This window comes from Rhagoletis zephyria, unplaced genomic scaffold (genome assembly GCF_001687245.7).
Source record: "Rhagoletis zephyria isolate East Lansing unplaced genomic scaffold, Rhagoletis_zephyria_1.1 Rzeph_scaffold_00474, whole genome shotgun sequence".
In the NCBI taxonomy this organism is placed as follows: domain Eukaryota; kingdom Metazoa; phylum Arthropoda; class Insecta; order Diptera; family Tephritidae; genus Rhagoletis; species Rhagoletis zephyria.
In genome coordinates, this window is record NW_016157558.1 from 13,683 (window position 1) to 38,426 (window position 24,744).

Here is a 24,744-nt window from a genome sequence, read left to right on the forward strand (position 1 = left end):
TCCAATCGACATGTTTGAGATATCGTTGGAAAGGTCTTGCGGAGTGTGTCCAGAAAATGTATTCAAGCGTCATAAACGATTAACTGGATTCTTAAAAATTAGGCTAGAGTGTTGCGNTCTTGCGGAGTGTGTCCAGAAAATGTATTCAAGCGTCATAAACGATTAACAGGATTCTTAAAAATTAGGCTAGAGGGTTGCGAAACAAAATTTTTTTTTGCTTTTGCCGGCTTAAGGGGGTATGTGGGTACACCCGACATATTTTGTGTTATTCTATAGGCCAATACCTTTCAAACGATACCATATATATTGAGTTCCGGCTACTAGTTGGAAAGATATAGAGGTAAATGTGTTTTGGTTCGTGTCTCCACTACGAGATGCTTTGGTATGTATGTGGCGTCTGTACGTGCCTCCATTTAATTTTTTTCAAACTTTCAGGAATTAAAGTACAAAAAGAACTAAGAAGGTTTTGTTCCAGGATGTCTTGATTTGTATGCCTTTGTGGGCGTGGCTGCTGCCTGAAATTCGAAGAAAGGCAATTTTTCAAACTACCACTGAGGTCGCACTACTCAGTCCATGTCATTGGTTGGGATACCAATAGAAGGGTATTAAAACAAGCTATCTAACGCTTTCTTTTGTGTTTATAAAATATAAATACGCCATAACGTTATCGCCTGAAAACTAAAAATCGGGCTGCTGAAAATATAGATTTCGGGCATTTTTTCAAAAACTGGTGAGTCGATTTTATTGTAGGTTTTCTAAAGTCTAGCCCAAAACCTTAGCTTTCATTTGGTATATAGCTTATATCTGGGGAAACTCTTGTTGTGGCGATATGGCGATTCAAATTGAAAAAATGTCGCTCCAAAAAGGGTCAAATGGTAAGAAATTAACCTACTCGTCTAATTTGGTTATTTTAAGATTTAAAAATAACATACTCAGTGCACCGAAAAAAGTTACCATTTCCCGATTGCCACTCAAATCGAAATTCTCTGCAAATCGGGAAATTGCCCGCGAGTTGACAAGTTGAAGGATGCAGCTGTGCTAATCACTTCATACATGTCTTGGAAACCACAATTTGTATGTATTTTAGAGTTCNGATGCAGCTGTGCTAATCACTTCATACATGTCTTGGAAACCACAATTTGTGTGTATTTTAGAGTTCTTTTCAGTACGAAATTGTAACATTTTTCCCCATTTTAATTACAGGTATGTACACAGCATTTAACTATGGTACATGGGTTTATCACCCGCACCTACCTAGGAAGACGCGTACAATATTACCTACAGTTGTACATAAATATGTATGTATGAATGCATTTAGTTCACCCAATGTGCCGCTACTACTTACATAAAATGTATAAATTGCCACTGAGCAAAACTACTCAAGAAGAAAGCATTAGTTTAACAAAAATAAATTGCGAGACAATCAGACGAATACAGTTGCTCATTGTATCCNCCCCACACCCGGTAGAAATCTTAACAAAAATAAACTGCGAGACAATCAGACGAATACAGTTGCTCATTGTATCCAAAGTTGGTACTAAGTTGATAAGTTTTTATAATTTCTCATAATTATTTTTTTTAATTTTTTTCGAATACCAAGGTTATGATCATTCTTTTTCGCTTTATTCCGTATTCGAAAAACTATATGTTTCAATATACACATCGATTTGAATACATAATTTAGATTTAGATAATATGTTTAGCAATTTATTTGAGAAAAATAAAACTTAGATTATTGTTTGTATTTTCGTGGGTTTTAAATTTGCTACCCCAAAATAATTGATATCAAATAAAACACCTCGTTGAGGTAAAATTTTCGAGTGAACGAAAGCTTAACTAGAAACACAAAATTTATGATATCAATTTTGTGACGAAAATTATAGGCATTTTTTAACTGCCTTGGAAACGTACGGAAAATCTTTTTTTTATTTATTCGGAACGTTGCGAAAATCCGCCTACTGCTAGAAACACAAAACAAAATCCAAGGCGCATCCATACAAGGTGGTGGCAATTGCATATAAGTAAAAATCCCGTGTATTTTGTTATTGCTTTTTGGTGCAGGAGGATGTTAAAACGAAAGGGAATAGAAGATAATTTTCGTCATTTCGTTTTGTTGACATCCTAAAGTTGCGCCACTTCGTCGTGGATGACATTCTCCTGTACTAGTGTAGAGACAAAAATATCCAATCAGCTGATCAATCAACACCACCTTGTATTGATGCGAATTGCTGAAATCCCTACAATCCCTACAGCCTATGTACATTAGGGTGGTCCAAAAGCAGTAAAGTCGGAATTGTAATGCTCTCACCCCCTAGGATTGTTCTATATCGAAAAAAAGTATACCCCTATTTTTTTATTTTAAAATCAAAAAATATTTAGAGGTCGTTCAAAGCGCTCAAAGTTTTCCATGTATTTTTATATGGGAAAAAAACAACTTTTCGTAGAAATGGTATAGCATTCTTGAAAATCAATATTTTTCGATCGGAAAACTCTGGTTCTCTTCAGGAGACTTACAATCATAATACCCAATTATTTATTTAACAATTTTTTAATTATAACGTTTTCAAGGGATGATTCACATTCCAAAATTGTTTGTATTGACTCCTTCAGCCGCATTCCCTTTGTCTCTAATTTTTCAATCCTCACTGAGATTTCAGTAAAATAACTATAATAAGAGATCTAAAAAATGTTGGTCCGTGAACTGCATTCTGTGCATTCTTCCACATTTGATTTTGGTGGAAACTTTTTATAGAAGTAGATCGTGTAAGGAAATAGATAAGCAATAAGAGCTTTCGGGCTGTGCATTGCTCATTTGGTAGCACTGCTGGCTTTGTACATCGTTGATGCGGTTTCGATTTCCGTTGAAGTCTAGAGAAAGAAGTCTGATGAGGAGATGTGGTGATCTCCAAAATAACAGCTATAGCTTCTACCGCTTTGACTTTATTGCTATTTCCATTTTTCTCAAAAACAAATAATGGTACAAATCTCAATAACCTTGTTAAATCAGAAGTTGTTTTCTATTTTATTTTAAAGTTTTTAGTGTCCTATTTAGTTACTTAAAACTTCTCATATCTTTTGTTCGCTTGAGTGGGAAACGCTAACTAGATTTATGTCATTTTTAGCCCCCCTAACGCCTCACAGTCCTCGGAAGGATACGACATCTTAAGTTTTAACCCTCTAGTAGGCCAATTTTTGTATGAGTTGAAAAATTCATGAATGGGTGATTTTAGCACGAGAAATCCAGAAATGATGTCCATTTCGATCTGTTACAGTAACTTTTTCCTACAGGGGAGAAAAACCAAGACTGTCTGGAGACGGGCTCGCCGATATACTTTGAGGTATTTTCAGCTTTCTCTTAAACAATGCTGACCTACGAACCGGCAATCCCGTCTGCAGACGGTCAAAAATGCAAACTGGGTTTTTATATGTCGGCAAGCCGGTCTGTAGATGGTCTCTGTTCGAAAGCAATTTTCTCCATTTCGAATGGTGACATAATTATAAAACTTATATCAAAATACTTTGCTTTTAACTACGAAACCCACTGAATTTTTTTGTATCAAAAAATGTTTCAAAAGAAAAAATTTCTTTAATCACGAAATTACTTAATAGCAAGAAATAATTAATTTTAACCGAGTTTTTCACAATCTGTGATTCAACTGCCGATTAAAATAAAACGTAAAGGTACGCTTTTTTAGAATATAGAAAAAAATTATTATAGGTGCACTAAATACATGTTTAGTTAACGACCGTCTGGAGGCGGTTCAGCCTACTAGGCGGTTAAACAGGTCATTTAAGACTCTTAAAACTCTTCAAAAACACTCTTGCGTATGACACCAACATTTTAATATTTTCATATAACTTATGCAAAATTAAATTAAATTCTGCTTTTTAAACAAATGGCAATCTCCTTTAAATGTTTTCAAACTACAAACGTCTTCATCCCCTTTCGTCTGGCACCCATATCTATTCTGATACTATTTCAATTACTTGTTTCCCTTAGTTCAAACTGAATTAAATTTTGTAAACTGGTGGGAACCCTCCTCCATGCAGTTTGCAAGTAAAGGAAATAAGTCCCGTGGCCATTATTGCTCTTTCGCAAAGGAAATAAAGCCCACGGGGTTTTCATTTCCTTTTTTATTGCACCGTAATCTTGTATTCTTACGGCATCGCTGCTCATTAAATTCACTTGTAAAAAGTATTGCCATTAAGGCTGCATTTCACCAGATTCATTTACGTGAAAATTACTTTAATTTTCGAATTTTTGGTTTCACCAATCAATTAAAATTGGTTTTTAATTTTGATTTAAGTGACCTTTGGCAACCCTCCTTCATCCAGTTTGCATGTAAAGGAAGTAACTCCCGCGGCCGTTATTGCTCTTTCGCAAAGGAAATAAAGCCCACGGGCTTTTCGTTTCTGTCATTTCCTATTTCACTGCACCGTAATCTTGTACTCCTGCGGTCTAGACACGCTCCCACTCTAAATTTATTGAGCATCGCTGCTTATTAAATTCACTTGTAAAAAGTACTGCCACTAACAGCCAGTTTCACCAAATTATTTAAGTGAAAATTACTTTAATTTTCGAATTTTCAGTTTCACCAATCAATTTTAATTTTGATTTAAGTGACCTATGCTCTGCACTTAAATAAAAGTTAAATCAGAATAACCACACTCAGAGGTGTTACACGTTTAATCACCTGATCATTGTGTATCTGCTGCTTACTTGTATACCAGCCCTGCTTTTACAACACAGCGTGCCAAAGCTTTCAAAAGCTCTCAGTACAAATGAAAGCGAAGGCTAGTCTGTTTTACAACCACTTTTTACTCACTTAAATAAATAGTTTATTGAAACTGAAAATTATTTAAATGAGAATTAAATACAAAATTAAATTAAAGTTAATTTCCACTTAAATAGTTTGGTGAAACTGGCTGTAAGGCTGCGTTTCACCAGATTCATTTACGTGAAAATTACTTCAATTTTCGAATTTTTGGTTTCACCAATCAATTTTAATTGGTTTTTAATTTTGATTTAAGTGACCTATGCTCTTCACTTAAATAAAAATTAAGTCTGAATAACGATACTCAGAGGTGTTACACGTTTAATCACCTGATCATTGTGTATCTGCTGCTTACTTGTATACCAGCCCTGTAATAGCACAGCGTGCCAAAGCTTTCAAAAGCTCTCAGTACCAGTGAAAGCTTTCGCTGGTCTAGTCTGTTTTACAACCACTTTTTACTCACTTAAATAAATAGCTTATTGAAACTGAAAATAATTTAAATGAGAATTAAATAAAAAATTAAATTAAAGTTAATTTCCACTTAAAAAGTTTGGTGAAACTGGCTGTCAGAGACGTTACACGTTTAATCAGCTGATCAATATACACACACCACAATTTTGTGTATCTGCTGATTACTTGTACGCTAGCCCTGCTTTTACAATTACTTTTAGCACGGTGCTGCCATATTTTTACTCAGTTAAAGAGCTTATTGAAACTGGAACAAATTTAAATGAGAATAAAATAAAATATTAAATTGAAGTTAACTTCCACTTAAATGAGTTTGTTGAAACGCAGCCTAAAAGTGCGATTGAACGTGGCAATGCAAGCGCTTTTTCTACAAATTTTGCTGTCAAAATGCGAAATCGAAAGTCTACTTTCCCGTGTAGACAGCCAGAAAGTCGTTTTGCACTTCCGGAAATAAAAATTGCAAGGTGTAACTGCAACTGAAATTACGCAAATCACTTTCGAGAAAAAATTTCTACTTGCTTGTGCTGCACTAGCAATTTTTGTTTTTGCTGCAAGTGCTGTCAAACCAATTGAGTGTTGCTCTGTGATGGGAATTTTGGCGAATTTGTATAAAATTATAAAGATGTTGCATCACATATACCCCATATCCCATACCTATCGTCATGGATGGGACATTTGTTCAGTAAATATGTACTTTATTTTTTTAAATTTAAGTATAAAGTACTCAACAATTCTACATTTTGATAAACCTACACCTAATTCACTATCATATGAGTTATTACTAAATAAGAAAACGTTCCAACTAACTTTTATTTGGGAAAAAATTTGAGATATTTCTTCCGTTATGGGGGGAGAAAAAAAGAACCTGATTTTTGAAGCAGATATATTTTACGGAAACTCTGCGAATTTATTTCACTTTTCTGTGTGAAATTGATGTCTTTAAATAAAAAAAGAACTACGAATACTAACAAAGCAAAAACTTACAGAAAAGTTATTAAGGGCATTCTCAAAATCTTGCAAAGCCATTGCACGTAGTACGGATTGCATACCTTGCAAACACACATGGGAAAAATACATGGGAAACAACATTTTCTATCGCTGCAAAATATGCAACGTCGAAACCCATAGGGCTATTCGCGATTCGGTGCACATGTATATTTTGGAAAATAGCATAGGAAGATAAGTGCGACCTTGTGCTAGTTGTTTTGTTGTTGGAATTGCTACATATTTATCTCATCTCGCTCACTTCATTTTTTGTTTGGTGTCTCTTGTTATTAGGGCTATTCGCGATCCGGTGCAAATGGCCTAGCATCATTGCATTGCAAATTTGTATTGCAAATTATTTCCAATACACAAACAAAATACACGCATTTGCATTTGTCATGGCTTGGCAAATTTGCAATACCGAAAATCCATAGCATAAATATGCTATGCATTGCATTCATAAACAAAACCAAAGCTGATGCACAAAAAGTGTTTTGCAAAAGCTTTACCATGACAGTTTAATAAAGGTCGCTCACAATCCATGGCATATTTCTGCAATTGCATAAATTTGTCAGCTCTTATGCACCGAATCGCGAATAGCCCTATTGTATTTGATACATCGTTTCGCTGCTTGCTACCCATGCATGCTACCACTTTGCAATGGGGTGCTCTCGTACTCTTCGAAATTTGGAATAGTATTTTTGCATTTCGTGCAATCCGTGCAAATAGAGGTTCAATTCACTCACGTTTTATCTTAGGATAGTGCATTTTATATGGAATAAAATGCCTAGCACCGTCAGCCAAAAAATATTAAATATAAAATAAAATAAAAAATTTAATATACCACGCTTTTATAAATGGACTAAAAAGTTGAAAAAAAAAATTTCTCAGTCCCATAGAATTTGTTATGATAACTTTTGCTTTTGAAATTTTAGCAAAAGTCATAACAATTTATGAGATTCACAACGGATAAACGTGGTGCACATGCAATACAAAGCACTAGATTTAATTGACAATAGTCAAACCACATAACATAGACATAAAATTTCTACAGCGAAAGTAAAAATTTGCGATCGATTTTAAGCGATCGTTATTCATATACCCACATACATACATATATTACTTTTCATATCGATTCAAGTCTTTTACATGCGCCCCACGCTTTTCATTTTCAATCTCATAAATGGTTTTTTAATGACTTTTGCTTACGTTTCAAAATCAAAAGTTCAAAACAAATTTTATGGGACTGAGAAATATTATTTTCTACTTTTTATTCCATTTATAAAAGTGTTGTATATTAAAAGTTTTATTTTATTTTATTTATTTTCTACTTTTTAGTCTTGTCTGTACAAAATTTTGCAATAGATATTAAAATAATTCAACTTGCAGTGAAAAAGAACAGAAGACTATGCAAGCACAATGTTTGCTCACATTTAGTATATGCGTACATATGTACATACATACATACGGCAGCAATTAATTTCATTTAAAGAAATGGCGTGTCGTCCATTTCCGCTGTAGCGTATGTAGTGCATATTTTTAACTTCTTCTGGCGAGGCGACATCTACCTCTAGAGTTTTTCTAATTGTATGTCTTTGATATGATACCTACGACGAGGTTGATATCTAGACAAGGTTTGCCATAAATACCTTTGCTATATTTATAGTATGGTGGTCTGGACATACAACATTGCAAGTTGATAAAAGCGTTGTAAAATTCGACAAATTATTAAACGGACCGATGAGAGTTAACTTAATCAGCTGACCACAAGGGTATACTATCCTGTCCACCTTTAGTTCATACACTTTCCACTTTTAATCCATACAATCTGGAAGTAGAAATATTTAAAAGTGTATAGTAAAGGGCGAGTCCGCGCGTTGCCCCTCCCCCCTGCTTCTACCCCAACAAACAAAAATAGATTATCAGCCCTGTAACCCACCTCTGACAACTGTCCCACCCTTAGCTGTCATGGGTGGGATACGCTTCACTGTTGAATTATTCTTATCTAACTATGTTGAAACGAAAATGCTAGTGTGGTAAACATTTGCAATGAATTTCTATTATGTAACAAGCACGAAACACAACCTGAACTTCTGTAATTAAATATAACAACTTTTAGCTTTTGTTTATCACGAGTGGGACAAGACCAATCTGCTTAGTAATAACTCATAATATAGATAAAGCACACACACAATGTAATAAATATATAACACAATTTTATTAAAAGCAGATTAGTTCTACTACATATTTTTCTAAGTGGACTTGTCTGTATACATCCTGTAAACAGACCAAAAGTAGTATCGCAAGGTTTGATTTTGGGAAGTGTAACTGCTCCTGCAATTACTTTAGAAAATTCTGGAGTTTGGCAGACTTGAAAAGGACTGGCACTTGCCACGTCTAATAGCTACTTAAGTAGTTCCTCATTCTACGAGTATTATCAGTATGCAAATATTTAATAAGGAATTCTTTTTCATATCGGACACCATATTTAGTGTCACACTTTCGATTGGCTTCAAATTTTTTTATGGGTTCTGACATGAAATAAGCTAGCACATGTTCGAGGATTTTTTTTTCGTTTTTTTCTTTGGAGATAAGATCTGTTAAAGTTTGAATTTTTTCGTGATTCTGACTAATAATGTACTCCTTCTAAAGAAACGGGCTTAATCTATACTATTATATAAAATTGATTATATGGAGTACGTTTGTAACGATTTATTTCTCAAAGTCCTAAACCGATTTTAATATATTTTTTTTTTAAACGAAGCATTTATAAAAAGACGCAGAGTGGCATACTTATATTTTTTATTCTTGGAAGATAAGCACCCTTTTTTTGGGTGTAAAGTTACAAAAAATTACAAAGCCGTACACGCATAAGCCTATTTGGTTGCCAAATACAGCGCATAGCTACGCGAAAAAACTGTACATCAGTGCCGATCAAACACGAGCTCACAAAGGCAAAAGAGATGTGTATGAGCGACGTTACTGCGCTATACCACATACATACACACATAAACGTATTTAAGCTAAACAGCGATCACTGATTGAACATCGAAAGGCAAAGCATCGCTTCGAAGCAGTGTTGCCACAACACTTTTTTATTTTTTACCAAAATCACCAGTAAAAGTTACCAAATTCAACAAAAAATTACCAAACTTTTTTTATGTGGAGAACTGTGCACAGATATGTTTGTACATACATATATCCGAAGACACCAAGCTTTTCAGGCAACCAGCGCTTCATTCAGCTATAATTTTTATATCTTCGTGAACGCTAAAAGTCGCAACAACAGAAACGCTTGGTGAGGATTTCAAACCTAAGTGTGGCCAAAGACACAAATTTGTCGATTGCGTGTTGCTTTAAGTACATATGTATATTTTGCATTTGAATATACATCTCCATCAATACAAAGCTCAGGCCACAAAGCAACAACTGGGTACGGTTCATTGCAACAGAGGATTATTAGGCGCATCATTTCCCATAGAGAGGATGTCATTTTGCCATTGAAATCATCCGACTTGGCACCATTGGAATTTTTTAGAAAGGCGCATTTATGCGAATAAACCTAAAATTTTGAAGCATTTTAAAATCAAAATTTGTCTATATATAACAACAAATATCTTAAAAATTCAACGCTTCAAGGCAGTTCTGAAAACTTTCGACTGACGCAAAGACAAATTGAAGTCCCCTACTGAATGCCGTAGCTTCTTGAACGGACATATTTACATAGAATTCTACTCATACATATGGTTGCCAGGTTACGCCGGAATATTGAATGCTGCCGGATGCCGGAATTGCAATGCTGACCTTCCGGGACATGACTCGATAGATATAGCAATAGCCACTTTCAAGCAATTTGTTAGAGATCACACCATTCTAGAACCAAGGAACGCTGGAACAACTTTTCGCCTTGCAAATCTTTCAGGATTACCTGGTATTTCTATAAAAGGAAACGCTTACGGCGCACTTCCTAATGGGTAATCAGAACTGGCTTTGACCTATGTTACATGTAGGATCGAATCGAAAAAGTTACCAAATTGAAAAATAAGTTACCAAATTTTACAAATATAGAAAAAAATTACCAATTTTGGTAAAAAGTTACCAAAGCGGCAACGCTGCTTCGAAGTCATGTGCAGTATGTGGTTGACAAAACAAACTAATCATATGTATGTATGTATCAAAGTATGTCCATACACAGAGTTCCAAACAAACGAAACATTTCACGAATGATTCGTCCAAAGACACAAACTTTGCAAAGAAAAAAGAGTGCAAACAAAACGATTTCTGTTCGCTCATTGACAAGCATTGGTAGATCGTTTTTCGTACAGATGAAGAGTGTTATCAGCTATACCCACGTGTATGCTTCGTATCAGACATCTGCAGCGGGTGCATGATTTTCGTGTATACTCGATCATCTAACAAAACCCGCTTTGCATCGTTCTCTGTATACGAGCAGAAGTATTGTTCGTTATCGACTGAGCTCAAGACGAACATGTTGGCCACAACACCCGATTGCTTTTCATACATACTTGATTGGGTTCGGGTGCTTTGCAGCTCAATATACCCGGGTGTTCGAGTTTCAACCCGAGTGTGCACAAAATTTTCTTGATTGGCTTATGACGTTTTTGTTTCTACAAAAAATGTTGCCTTCTCATCGCGGTGCTCTTAGTTTTTGTGCGTAGAGGGTAAAGAGAAGGTTGAATTTTTCGGTAGTTTGTTTAAGTGTACATTTAACCATTTCTTATATTTTTGCTCATACAAAACGCGGCATCACGACGCCTACATCCATTTAGGTATAAATGTGTGTAGATCGGCAATGCCCAAGCCCTATACACTCGGAGCACATTTATTTTTTGTAAAAGTATTTATGTACCTACATAGTTTTAGGCTGTGTTCTAATATATACACACACAGCTTTCCACGCGAAACTATACGAAATAGATGCAAACACATTTTTGTCTACTTCGCTTCTAATTTTTTCATTGCGTATGCACAAGCACAAAGCAACAACATTTTCGTATGCTTTGTGGGAACATATTGGCGCCAGTTACCTTCAGCGTAAATTTCTTTGTTGTCCTGCATTTTATCGCAATGTTCGGGTGTCCGTTTCATTGTTACACAAATTTTCGGGTTAGCTGCGGGTGTCCGAGTGTGGTGTTCGCTTGTGCTCAATTTATAGCGAGGGTGATCGAACAGACTCGTTCGTAACCAAAGCAGCTGTCGGGTATGCATCTCGATCGAACACATAGTAGCCGAGTGTGGCGTTCGCTTGTGCTTGATTTTTAGTGAGTGTGATCAAAAAGGCTCGATCATACTCAAAGCTGTTCTCTGCTTCGTATATGTATACTAGCAATTACCCGGCGTGCTTCGCTGCGCCTTAAATGTATTTGTGTGTTGTAACTCTCCCCCTAAGCTCTTATGGCCTCATTTAAAAAATATTAGGTTCATTCCTTATCTTTTTGGACTAAAATCTGAAAAGTGTCAAAATGTCAGAGCGTAAGCAAAATGGGCTCACTAAAAGAGAATAACAGGAAAAGTAAAGGAACGCAAAAAACCAAATTTTTAGTCCAAAGAATGGCAACAACAAAACGTCAAATAAGAATGTAAATGTATGTACAAAACACCTTCACACAAGCACAAGCCCAATAAACACTTTCTATATCAATTATTTTTTACCTCCTTCCAATTTGAATTAACTTTTTTTAATTTTTAGATTATTCTCACTTTTTGCGTATTCTTTAATTTCCGTTAATTTAAATTCAGTCGAGTTTGACACTTTTCAGGATTTTGCCAGAAAAAATTCTTCTGACTAAATCTGACTACTTCGGACTTTTTCTGACTATTTCTGGGAGATAAGGAACGCTCCTATTTTTAAAGAACTTTATGAAGCTAGATTTAAAAAAAAATCGATCTATGAAGCATTGTTTATTTTTTTTGAGTTAATATATTTTCGAAGGTAATTAGAAAATATGTAAAGAACCGACTTTCTCTTGGAAATTTAATTTATAATCTTACTAGCAATTTCCCGGCGTGCTTCGCTGCGCCTTAAATGTATTTTTGTGTTGTAACTCTCCCTCTAAGCTCGTATGGCCTCATTTAAAAAATATTTTTAAAGAACTTTATGAAGCTAGATTTAAAAAAAAATCGATCTATGAAGCATTGTTTATTTTTTTTGAGTTAATATATTTTCGAAGGTAATTAGAAAATATGTAAAGAACCGACTTTCTCTTGGAAATTTAATTTATAATCTTATAACTGGAGTCTACTATCGCACCCTTTCCTCAAACGTGTATTAATTCAATATTCAAATAACGTATATTTATATAATTTGAAAAAATCTCCCTACTATACAAATATGTACAGCAATATTATTAAAGTCGGTTCTTTACATATTTTCTAATTACCTTCGAAAATATATTAACTCAAAAAAAAAAATAAACAATGCTTCATAGATCGATTTTTTTTTTAATCTAACTTCATAAAGTTCTTTAAAAATATTTTGTAAATGAGGCCATAAGAGCTTAGGGGGAGAGTTATAACACAAAAACACATTTAAGGCGCAGCGAAGCACGCCGGGTAATTGCTAGTATTTCTATACATAAGATGGTCAAGATTGTCCTAAAGGTAAGACTATGTTCAAACAGGCACCTGATTGGCAATTAAGAAACTTTTCACCAATTTAGACCTTAATTGTTACCCAATTTATCATACAAAAATTCAAATTATTAATTACCAATTAGTAACTAATTGGCAATCAATTTGTGTCAGATTCTCTATGCAACCCTGCTAGGTATGTTTAATTTTGACTTGGAGGTGTGTTTCTTGAACAAAGAGCAATCAGTTGTTTGTTTCTGGTCCTGTTTTACAGCTGATATTCCATCAGGGATGGAAAATTGAATCATAAAATTGTACCTAATTTACGGAAAACTGTACCTAAAAATAGAGAGATGTATCTAAAAAGCGAATATGTATTTCTATATAAAGAAAAATAGTAGGATAACAATTCCCATCGATGCCATATCACCTTCGGTGCTCACATTAAACAAATTTTTGGCTTTGAAAAGAATCTCTTCGAGCGGTGCGAGACAAAACTATGTTGAAGAAAAGGTGAGTCACTTTCCTCCCAGTTATTAGATTTGACGTTTTAAAAAGAAATATTTTCCGTCTATCTGGCGAAATCAACTACAGTTGCGTTAGTTAGAACACCCTTCTGTATCATTTGTATGCCTCTTCACAAAGGAGGGAAGCTATTAGACCAGTTGCCCACACCAGAAAATGAATTGAAATGTCAGTAAAAATAAGAACTGATCGTATCTATAAAAAGCGTGGTTATAAANCGATTCGGTACTTCGAGTCAGGGGTTGTTGTATTCGTTACTCAGTAACGAATACATACGGTTTGCTCCAGCTCTAGTGAAGACCAGTAAATGAGGGATTTAAAATTATACCATCGTAATCCTTGTTTAATTCTTTATAAAAACGAGGTTAAAAAAATTGGGGGTTTTCAAGAACTATTTTTAAAATATTTTTCTTTATGACGAGATGGTTTATTTTGCGAGAATCAACCATTTTTTGTAATTTGTTTTCCAAAACTTATGTTGAGATATATTTAGTAAGGTGTTAAACGTCGCGTTTTATCAAGAATTTAAATTTTATTGCAGATTCCGATAGAATACCTATCCAGGTATAATACTTGTACGGCAAGATTTTTCTTTAAGGCGACAAACACCTAAAAATGCGCTTGGCAATTGTAGGACTTCTTCTTCTTCTTTTTTGGCGCTGTAACCGCCTAAGCGATTTTGGCCGAGTTCAGCAAAGCACGCCAGTCGTTTCTCCTCTGTGCCAACTGACGCCAATTGGAAACGCCAAGTGAAGCCAAGTCCTTCTCCACCTGATCTTTCCATCGCAGTGGGGGCCTCCCTCTTCCTCTGCTACCACCAGCGGGTTCCGAGTTGAATACTTTCAGAGCTGGAGCGTCGGTGTCCATTCGAACGACATGACCAAGCCAGCGGAGCCGCTGTATTTTAATTCGCTGCACTATGTCCATATCGTTGTAAAGCTCATACAGCTCATCGTTCCATCGTCTGCGGTACTCGCCGTCGCCAACGCGTAAAGGCCCGTAAATCTTCCGCAAAATCTTTCTCTCAAACACTCCAAGAGCCGCCTCATCGGATGTTGTCATTGTCCATGCTTCTGCGCCATATACCAGCACGGGCATGATGAGTGACTTATAGAGCGTGGTTTTCGTACGTCGAGAGAGGACTTTACTCCTGAATTGCCTACTCAGTCCAAAGTAGCACTTGTTGGCAAGAGTGATTCTACGTTGGATTTCAATGCTGACATTATTATCGGTGTTAATGCTGGTTCCCAAGTAAACGAAATTCTCTACTTTCTCGAAATTGTAACTGTCAACAGTGACGTGGGTGCCAAGGCGCGAATGTGCTGACTGTTTGTTTGATGACAGGAGATACTTCGTCTTGTCCTCGTTTACCGCCAGACCCATGCGCTTTGCTTCCCTATCCAACTTGGAAAAGGCAGAACAGACTTCGCGGTTTTTGTTACCGATGATGTCGATGTCATCGGCATAAGCCAGCAATTGCACGCTCTTGTAGTAAATTGTTCCTGAGCGGTTCAGTTCTGCAGCTCTTATTATCTTCTCCAACATCAGATTAAAGAAGTCACATGAAAGGGAGTCGCCCTGTCTGAAACCCCGTTTTGTGGCGAACGGCTCGGAGAGGTCTTTTCCAATTCTGACGGAGCTGGTGGTATTGCTCAACGTCATTTTACACAGCCGTATGAGTTTTGAGGGGATGCCAAATTCAGACATAGCGGCGTATAGGCAACTCCTTTTAGTGCTGTCAAAAGCGGCTTTAAAGTCGACAAATAGGTGGTGAGTGTCGATCCTTTTCTCGCGGGTCTTTTCCAAGATTTGGCGTATTGTGAATACCTGGTCTATGGTGGATTTGCCAGGTCTAAAGCCACACTGATAAGGCCCAATCAGTTCATTGACGGTGGGCTTCAGTCTTTCACACAATACGCTCGATAAGACCTTGTAACCTATGCTTAGAAGGCTGATCCCGCGGTAGTTGGCGCGAATGGCGGGGTCACCTTTCTTGTGGATTGGGCAGAGCACACTTAAATTCCAGTCGTCGGGCATGCGTTCATCTGACCATATTCTGCACAAGAGTTGATGCATGCACCTTATCAACTCCTCGCCGCCGTACTTGAATAGCTCAGCTGGCAGGCTGTCAGCTCCAGCGGCTTTGTTGTTTTTCAGCCGCGTTATTGCTATACGTACCTCGTCATAGTCAGGCGGTGGAACGTCGACTCCGTCATCATCGACTGCGGGCTCGGGTTCTTCTTCTCCACAACTTTCTGTGCTGCTACCATTTAGTAGGGCGGAAAAGTGTTCCCTCCATAATTTAAGTACGCTCTGGACATCAGTTACTAGGTCGCCATTATTGTTCTTACAGGAGTGCGCCCCGGTCTTTAAACCTTCCGTAAGTCGCCTAACTCTCTGGTAAAATTTTCGGGCATTCCTCCTGTCGGCCAGCATTTCAAGCTCTTCGCACTCACGTATTTCTGCCTCTCTCTTCTTGTTGCGGCAAATACGTCTCGCTTCCCTCTTCAGATCCCTATAGCGGTCCCACATAGCGCGCGTTGCGCCCGATCGCAGCGTGGCCCTGTAGGCGGCATCTTTTTTCTCTGCAGCTTCCTGACACTCCTCATCGTACCAGTTGTTCTTTCGGGCTCGCTGAAATCCGACTACTTCTTCGGCGGCGGTACTTAATGAGCGGGAAATGTGGTTCCACTGCTCGCATATGTCGGTTTGTTGAAGAGTGCTCTCTGAGAGCAGGTGTGAGAGTCGAGTAGCGAAAGCGCTGGCTGTCTGTTGTGATTGCAGCTTTTCGACGTTAAGCTTTCCTTGCATATTTGGGCGCACATTTTTTGCTGCACAGAGGCGGGTGCGTATCTTGGCTGCAACAAGATAGTGGTCCGAGTCGATGTTTGGGCCTCGGAGTGTGCGTACGTCTAAAACACTGGAAGCGTGCCTTCCGTCTATCACAACATGATCGATTTGGTTTCTCGTTTTTCGATCCGGAGACAGCCAGGTAGCTTGATGGATCTTTTTATGCTTGAACCTAGTACTGCATACTACCATGTTTCGGGCCCCGGCGAAGTCGATCAGCCTCAATCCGTTGTCGGACGTTTCGTCGTGGAGGCTGAATTTTCCGACGGTGGTTCCAAAGATCCCTTCCTTGCCCACCCTGGCATTGAAGTCGCCAAGCACGATTTTGATATCATGACGGGGGCAGCGCTCGTACGTGCGCTCCAAGCGCTCATAGAAGAGATCCTTGGATGCCTCATCCTTCTCTTCCGTCGGGGCATGGGCGCAGATGAGCGAGATGTTGAAGAATCTCGCTTTGATGCGGATTGTGGCTAGACGCTCGTCCACCGGGGTGAACGACAGTACTCGGCGACGGAGTCTCTCTCCCACCACAAATCCAACTCCGAATTTGCGCTCCTTTACATGGCAGCTGTAGTAGACGTCGCAAGGCCCCAGACATTGTTTGCCTTGCCCCGTCCAACGCATTTCTTGGATGGCGGTGATGTCAGCTTTTGTCCTTACGAGGACATCAACCAGCCGGGCAGAGGCACCTTCCCCATTAAGGGTCCGGACATTCCAGGTGCATGCCCTCAAATCGTAGTCCTTTAAACATTTGCCGTGGTCGTCATCATAAGGGGGGGTCTCATCCGAGGCTTTGCCTTGCTTCTTCACTGGAAGTGGTTTTTACGTGGCGGGTCCCAAGCCCAGCGCACAACCCATTGCTGGGACGGGGGTGGTTTCGCAACCAAATACACGTTTATATAGCGAGCCGCTTGCTCCAAGCAGACACCCGCTTGCAGCCGCACCTACTGGTGAACAGACGCTGCAGACTTCAGTGAGCCCTTAAACCGAATAAGTCAGAGTGGCCCCACCGAAGCTCCCTCTCTTTCTGCCGTGACCCAAGGCTCCACTCGGATTGGTTACCGCATCTCGCACATGGGTTGCTCACGTTGCCCAGAGTGCGCGAACGAGGACGCAAGAGTCGGGATTGAGTATAGCCATGCAACTGTAACTGCATACCCAGCGCAATGACTATACCCCATTGCACTCCAATCAAAGAATATTCTAGAAATGGGCGTGGCTATATTAAAACCTAAGTTCAAAAATTTATACTTTATCGTGGATTTCGCCAGAAAATCTATATGGATTGAAAAAGTTGTGGAACAAATATTGTTAACGAAGCGATATTCTGCCGAAATCCGCAATAAAATCTGCGTTTTGCTAATTTTAGTCCTGCAATTGCCATGCCCATTTCTGTGGGCTTGTCGCCTTAAAGAAAAGTCTGGCCGTAAAAATATTATATCTGGGCAGGTATTCTATCGGAATCCGCAATAAAATTTTATTTTTGCAAAAACCCGATGTTTAACACCTTGCTAAATATACCTCAACATAAGTTTTCGAAAGAAAATTACAAATAATTGTTGATTCTCACAAAATAAACCATCTCGTCATAAAGAAAAATATTTTAAAAATAGTTCTTGAAAATCCCCAATTTTTTTAACCTCGTTTTTATAAAGAATTAAACAAGGATTACGATGGTATAATTTTAAATCCCTCATTTACTGGTCTTCACTAGAGCTGGAGCAAACCGTATGTATTCGTTACTGAGTAACGAATACAACAACCCCTGACTCGAAGTACCGAATCGTTACTCACATAATAGTCTCGTTACTCGCATGTTCCGTATATGCACCATCATCGTGAATCAATACAACACAACATATTGTGCGGTAACGAAACTGTTTTTCGTATCGATAATAAAGTGTGTTGCTTGTATATGTACGTATGTACATGCATGCATGATTCCTGTGAGGTACAAGTGCTTGATTGTATCAAATTGTTCGAATCGATACAAAAATATGTTCCGTGTATACATATGTATATATGTATGTACATGTACGCATATGGACGAACGAACATTTCCTTGCGCTGCAAGATTTGTTGCGATGATTCTTGTGAGGTTCAAGTGCTTGTATCAAAAGTAACGAGTAAAGTAACGATACGAAAGACATGGGTGTTGATTGGATTAGTAACGAATACATATGGGTATCCGAATTTTCGTTACTTTTACAGCTCTAGTCTTCACTATGCAAATCGACATCAAAAAGTTCAACTGTTAATAGCTCAGTTAGCTTCAGGACAATTTTGACCACCTTATATATAGAAACGTTAAGCCCGTTTCTTAGCTTTAAAATGACGGTAAGATGAAGTCTCTACGATCAGCAGAACCTGAGTTATAACGGTTTTAAGAAGTACATGATTAGTCAGAATCACGAAAAATGCTAACTTTGACAGATCATATCTCGGAAGAAGAAAAAGAAGAAAAAATTCCTCGAACACGTGTCAGCTTATTTTATGTATACAACCCACAAAAAAAAATTAAGCGAGTCATAGACATGATATAATTTTTTTTACGAAATCCGTCCGACTTACAAAAGAATGGCTCATATGCAAAATTACTTGCAAATAAATTTACTTACCCGTTTATCGTTTTTATACCACGTAAGAGTGGCAAGTGGATTTCCGCCCGATGACACACATAAGAGTTTTTGAACTGAACCAGCTGGTATAATTTGTCCTTCCATATATCCCGAAATTATTGGGGGAGACGGTGGATCTATAAAATAAAAAAATAATATTAGTAAAACAAATTAAGCAGATTTTGTAGTAAAATTTCATCAAACCGTGTATATATGTATGTACATTTAATGAATCATCAAAAGAACCGAAAATAATATGCTAGAAAAAAGTTTTTTTAAGCGATTAGATAAGTGCTTAAACTTGGTAAATATTAGGATTTTTGATTATTCGCCTTTTTCCCAAAACCGGTTTTCGAGTTATTCGAAAAATTGCATGCTGAAATTAGAAACAGGTGAAGTAATAAAACAGCTTTCTCGCTTTATTTTCTTAATTTTCTTGACATTCGGCCATATATGTAACTAGCAGAGCATGCGACGTCGTTCGGGTTAAACAAATCAAAATATAAAACAGTAGTACAAATATTCAGTTCAGCATAAATTAAAGGAGTCAAACTATTTTCTTTCTGTTTAAATTAAGGCATCATTATGAACCATACTTTTAGCTTTATCGTGCTTCAACAACTATATAATCTGTACTACAAATCCTGTTTCATTATTAATATTAGGTGGATTAAAGTAACGATAGAGTTTTCAAATTAAGATTAGTCTACTACGGTACATTCCGTTTAGCTGCCTATTCGCTTAGCTGCATTAGTATAGCTGCACTTTTCCGGTAGAATGCTTTTTTCGAAAGGTGTTTTATTCATTATGAATGAACACTTTCCGTTTAACAGCATCGCGGGATCAAAAAAAACCATTTAATCTTTCCATTTCGAAATGGTCTAAGGACTGTAAGGTTAAAAAAACACAGTTTTAAATATCTGAGTGATCTAATAGATGAATACATATTTATCCCCTTTTACAAACTCATTTATACATACTTTACACTAAACACCTCCCATATACATATAAGTCTGCATACCAAATTTCAAGTTCATTTGACTTATGGTTCGCGATTTATGGCTGTTTAAAAATTCCTCGCACATACTCCACGTTCCCTTTTACAAATTCATGTATACAAACCTTACTATGGATATGTATTCATATCATATTCTTGTGACTTATGATTCCGAAGTTGTAGCTGATAAAAAATTTCGCACCTGGGGAATGTGCCACGTCCCCTTCAAAACAAAAAAATAAAAAATTATATATGCCTTACTATAACATTTATCATAGATCTTCACACCAAATTTCAAGTTCATGTGACTTATGGCTCTGAAGTTATAGCTGAGAAACATTTCCAACCAACGGGATGTGCTACTCCCCCTTTTAGAAACTCATTTATATATACCCTATTATAAGCACCTACATTAGATATGTCCGCATACCAAATTTCAAGTACATGTCACTTATGGTATCGAAGTTTTAGCTGACAAAAAATTCACCGCCTAAGCGATGTGCCACACCCCCTTTTAAAAACTCATTTATTTATACATACCTTACTATAAGGAATATATGTCTGCGTAACAACTTTCAAGTTCGTGGGACTTACGGTTCCGAAGTTATACCTGATAAAAAAGCCCACGCCCTCTTTTGCAAACCTATTTATATATACCTTACTATAAGCACCTACCATAGATATGTGTGCATAACAAATTTCAAGTTGTGACATGTGGTTCCGAAGCTTTAGCTGACAAAAATTTCCACGCCTATGGGAAGTGCCACGCCCCTTTTATAAACTCACTTATATATAGCCTACTATAAGCACCTACCAAAGATATATGTGTATGTATACCAAAGTGCATGTGACTCATGGTTCCGAAGTTATAGATGATAAATTCTCCGCGCCTATGGGATGTGCCTCGCCCTCTTTTCCACACTCATGTATATATCTATAGCCGGGATTGGCATTGGTTGATCGTCAACTGTTTCATACTCAATCAATACCGCTGCTTTGTATGACTGAGCAACGGCGTTGGCTTAGTAGTATCGATACCTAACCGCCCGTCTCCACAGGATAAAGTTTATATCTTGATACATACATATGTTAGAATATAAATAGCCACTGGAGACCGCTCATTGCTCTTCAATTGCCGGCAATTTGGTAGTTTGACAGCTACGTGTTCATTTGCATGGAAATTTCGTAGCGGCAACATTATTGATATTTTAATATAAAAGCAAATAATGAACTGTTTTCGGTTAAAATATTTGTTATTAAGGGTACTCATCTATTCGCGCAAGTTTCATATTTGGGCAATTGGGCAACTTTGCGCAGTGTCTTTTATGAGGACAATTTCAGACTTTTAATTATTTGACAATGCTTAAGTTAAAAAGTTGAACAATTGAAACTCGAATTTAAGAAAATATTTAAGTCTTAGGAAAAAGCGTTGAGCACAAATAAAAATGAAAGTAAACAAAATAGTTGATTGAGGGTTGCACATCACACTGCGCAAATTTGCGCGATAAAATTTCCGCGCAAACTTGCCCTGTTCGTGCAAATAGCTTTCCATTCAAATTTTGACATTTCATTTGCGAGGGTTTTAAGTTGCACAGTTTGCCCAGTTTGCGAGAGTTTTGCGCTTTTAAATGAGTACCCTTATTATGTAATTGGATGTGAAATAGCATATTTTCTAAATTTTTTAAGTGATTAAATCCGGCAAAAATACGTTTTAGAAGCTATCTCACAGATGCTTATATCAAGATATAAAAAGCCCACACAAATATTGCCGCTGATATAATTTATATCTAGCGACCAAAATGACAGCTGGACAGCAATAAATTTTATCCTATGGAGACGGCCAGTAAACGAAATTAGAGGATGACTGAACACCAGCGCATAGCGTGCTGTCTTGCAAATACAGCCACCACAAGCAGCGTTGCCAGGTTGCCGTTTTTAACGTCATTTGGACGTTTTTTTATCCTGTTGACGTTTGGACGTTTTTTTGTGGTAAAAATTACGTTTTTTAACTTCCCAGTAATTTTTCTATGTTAANCTGAACACCAGCGCATAGCGTGCTGTCTTGCAAATACAGCCACCACAAGCAGCGTTGCCAGGTTGCCGTTTTTAACGTCATTTGGACGTTTTTTTATCCTGTTGACGTTTGGACGTTTTTTTGTGGTAAAAATTACGTTTTTTAACTTCCCAGTAATTTTTCTATGTTAATAAATCTTGTAAGTAGAACTGATTTTGAACTATTTTCTTAATAAATCTTTACAAGGTTTGTGCTTCAAAAGATATTTATTCTTTGGACACAGATGACTTAAATATGATGCAAACCAAGCGTACGCGCATTTCTTTTGGATTCTTGGACTGAGTCTCCCGTTTTCAAAGGCTGGTTGTGTAAACACTTGAGGTTACGAGGCTTATTGTAATGTTTGCTATTGCACATTAAAAGCCAAATCAGGAAGAGCCGATCTATTGCAACACGCACGCTCACAAAAGCATAAAAAAAGCTGCGCAGCATAAAAAGTCAGAAAAAAAGAGGGCGACTTTTTTAGGACTTCATTGAAAATGTAATGAACGCAAAAAAGGCTGAAATATTGCTATGCTCCTTCTTAGCAGAACGTAATTTAGCATTTTCGACAACCGACCCCCTAAAAAAAATTATTAAAAATCAACGCGATTATTTAGCGCCTTTGAACTTGCACATTATTGCCCCGAAATTTAATGGGCTATCACTGCATACCAAAAAATATATCTAGATATCTACAAAATCTGAATAAAAAGTTGAAAATCTAGCTGAAACTTTGCCGATTTTTTATAATTTTTGCACAAAGTTTGATATATAATGAGCTTGGTTTTTATGGAAAAATAATGAACAAAAGAGAAACAGCCAAAATCGATCAAAATGTTGATGACTTAATCAGCTGATCACAAGTGTATGTATAAAATGATTTTTATATTAACGATCTCAAACCAGTTTACAATGAATTTTAAATGTGCTTTGTCGAAATGACATTTTAATATACCTTACGTACACATGTACCTGTGTATACAATAAAAGTTTAATAAGAACAAATTTTTGTACATTCATTTGAAAAAGACGTTTTTGGGTAGGAAATGACGTTTTTTCAGACCAAGAGGGACGTTTTTTCACGCTGAAGACCTGGCAACACTGCTTATAACAGCTTATACCAGGGATGCCAACTCATTTTATCTTTCTCCCCGTTGGTCACCGCGAAATTACCCGATTTTCGGTGAAATTCCCCGCACTGGTACAATTCCATCAAAACAAACTGAAATTTTTTTAATTAAATTGCTTGAACTTATTAATGAATGTACGTACAATATTTAAATGTTAAATTTTTTCACAAAATTTGTATAAAAGTATATTTTATTGTATAACATATGTCATATAAGTCAAAGTTTAAAACTTTGGGCAAAGCTCACAAAAAATCAACAAACTAAAAAAAAAATATTCATCAAAATTTTACTGTTTTTACTCGGAATTTTGGAAGCCAATTTAATTCTTGTGGCTAAGAATTACAGTTGATTTTGGATGTTTTTTTTTTGCTGGCGTATTTCGCCCTTTCTTCCTCTCGGCTCATTTGAATTTATATATTATTATTATTTAATATTAGCTAATGAAAATAAGATATCACATATTAATAAATGAATAAATATTTGCATTATTTAATAAATTAATTTAATAAAATTAAAAAACGGCAACTTGTAGCAAATAGTTCATTTAAAATATCGAGCTAGTTCGTTCGATCAAGTCAATGACCTACTGTATTGAACTAACTAGTTCGTGAACTTCCCAGCTGTACTGACCAGGGTTGTTGCGAATATTCCCATTCGCATTCGCAATAATCAATGCGGAGCTTTTGCGAATGTTGTGCAAGTGCACCGATAAAACGTATATCTGGCAAACAAAATAACAATTTTTAGCCACTATTTTTTGGTCAAATGTCATATTTACCAACTTTGATAAAAATGTCTTTAAACATATTATTTCTTAAGATATCTGTGGTCATAAGCAATAACCGTCTAAGTCGACTTAAGAAAGAATTGAGTTATGTATGCTATCCTTTTCTGCAACTACTATTCCATGTGTGTGTGAAACTCCCATCTCGTTACCTAGGCTATTTAAAAAGTTATAGATGAAAATATTTTGGTTTCCCCATAAGGTTAACATTACAATCCAAATCTTTAAAGAGTTTTTTCTCGAATTCGGGTTTTTCGACTTAGGCGATTATTGCTTATGACCACAGATAAATAACCAAGCTATCTATGGGCATTCATACAAGTTCCCACTGACCTTTGACGTACGTCAAAGAGAACATAGTCCTTCTAATGATATTTTTTTTGCCAATATTTTTTGGTCAAATGTCATATTTACCAACTTTGATAAAAATGTCTTTAAACATATTATTTCTTAAGATATCTGTGGTCATAAGCAATAACCGTCTAAGTCGACTTAAGAAAGAATTGAGTTATGTATGCTATCCTTTTCTGCAACTACTATTCCATGTGTGTGTGAAACTCCCATCTCGTTGCCTAGGCTATTTAAAAAGTTATAGATGAAAATATTTTGGTTTCCCCATAAGGTTAACATTACAATCCAAATCTTTAAGGCGTTTTTTCTCGAATTTAGGTTTTTCGACTTAGGCAATTATTGCTTATTACCACAGATATATAACCAAGCTATCAATGGCAGTCGTACCAGTTCCCACTGACCATTGACGTACGTCACAGAGAACATAGTCCTTCTAATAATATTTTTATACCCGAGCGCATTTATGCACAAGGGTATTATAACTTTGTTCACATAACGGTTGTTTGTAACAGGCAAAACGAATCGAGATAGATATAGACAAATGTATACATAAATGATCAGAATGAAAAGAGAAATCGATTAAGCGGTGACTGTCTGTCCGTCCGTCCGTCCGTC

The 24,744-nt window shown here is 36.8% G+C and overlaps 1 protein-coding gene across 1 annotated transcript in view; it reads right to left on the bottom strand.

Annotated features, from left to right (window-relative positions):
• LOC108359832 (nephrin-like) overlaps nt 1-24,744 on the bottom strand; it is a 222,053-nt gene that overhangs the window by 6,554 nt on the left and 190,755 nt on the right. The window contains exon 10 of the mRNA XM_017611896.1: nt 18,812-18,948. Coding sequence (XP_017467385.1) covers nt 18,812-18,948 — 137 coding nt within the window. The remainder of the gene's footprint in view (nt 1-18,811; nt 18,949-24,744) is intronic.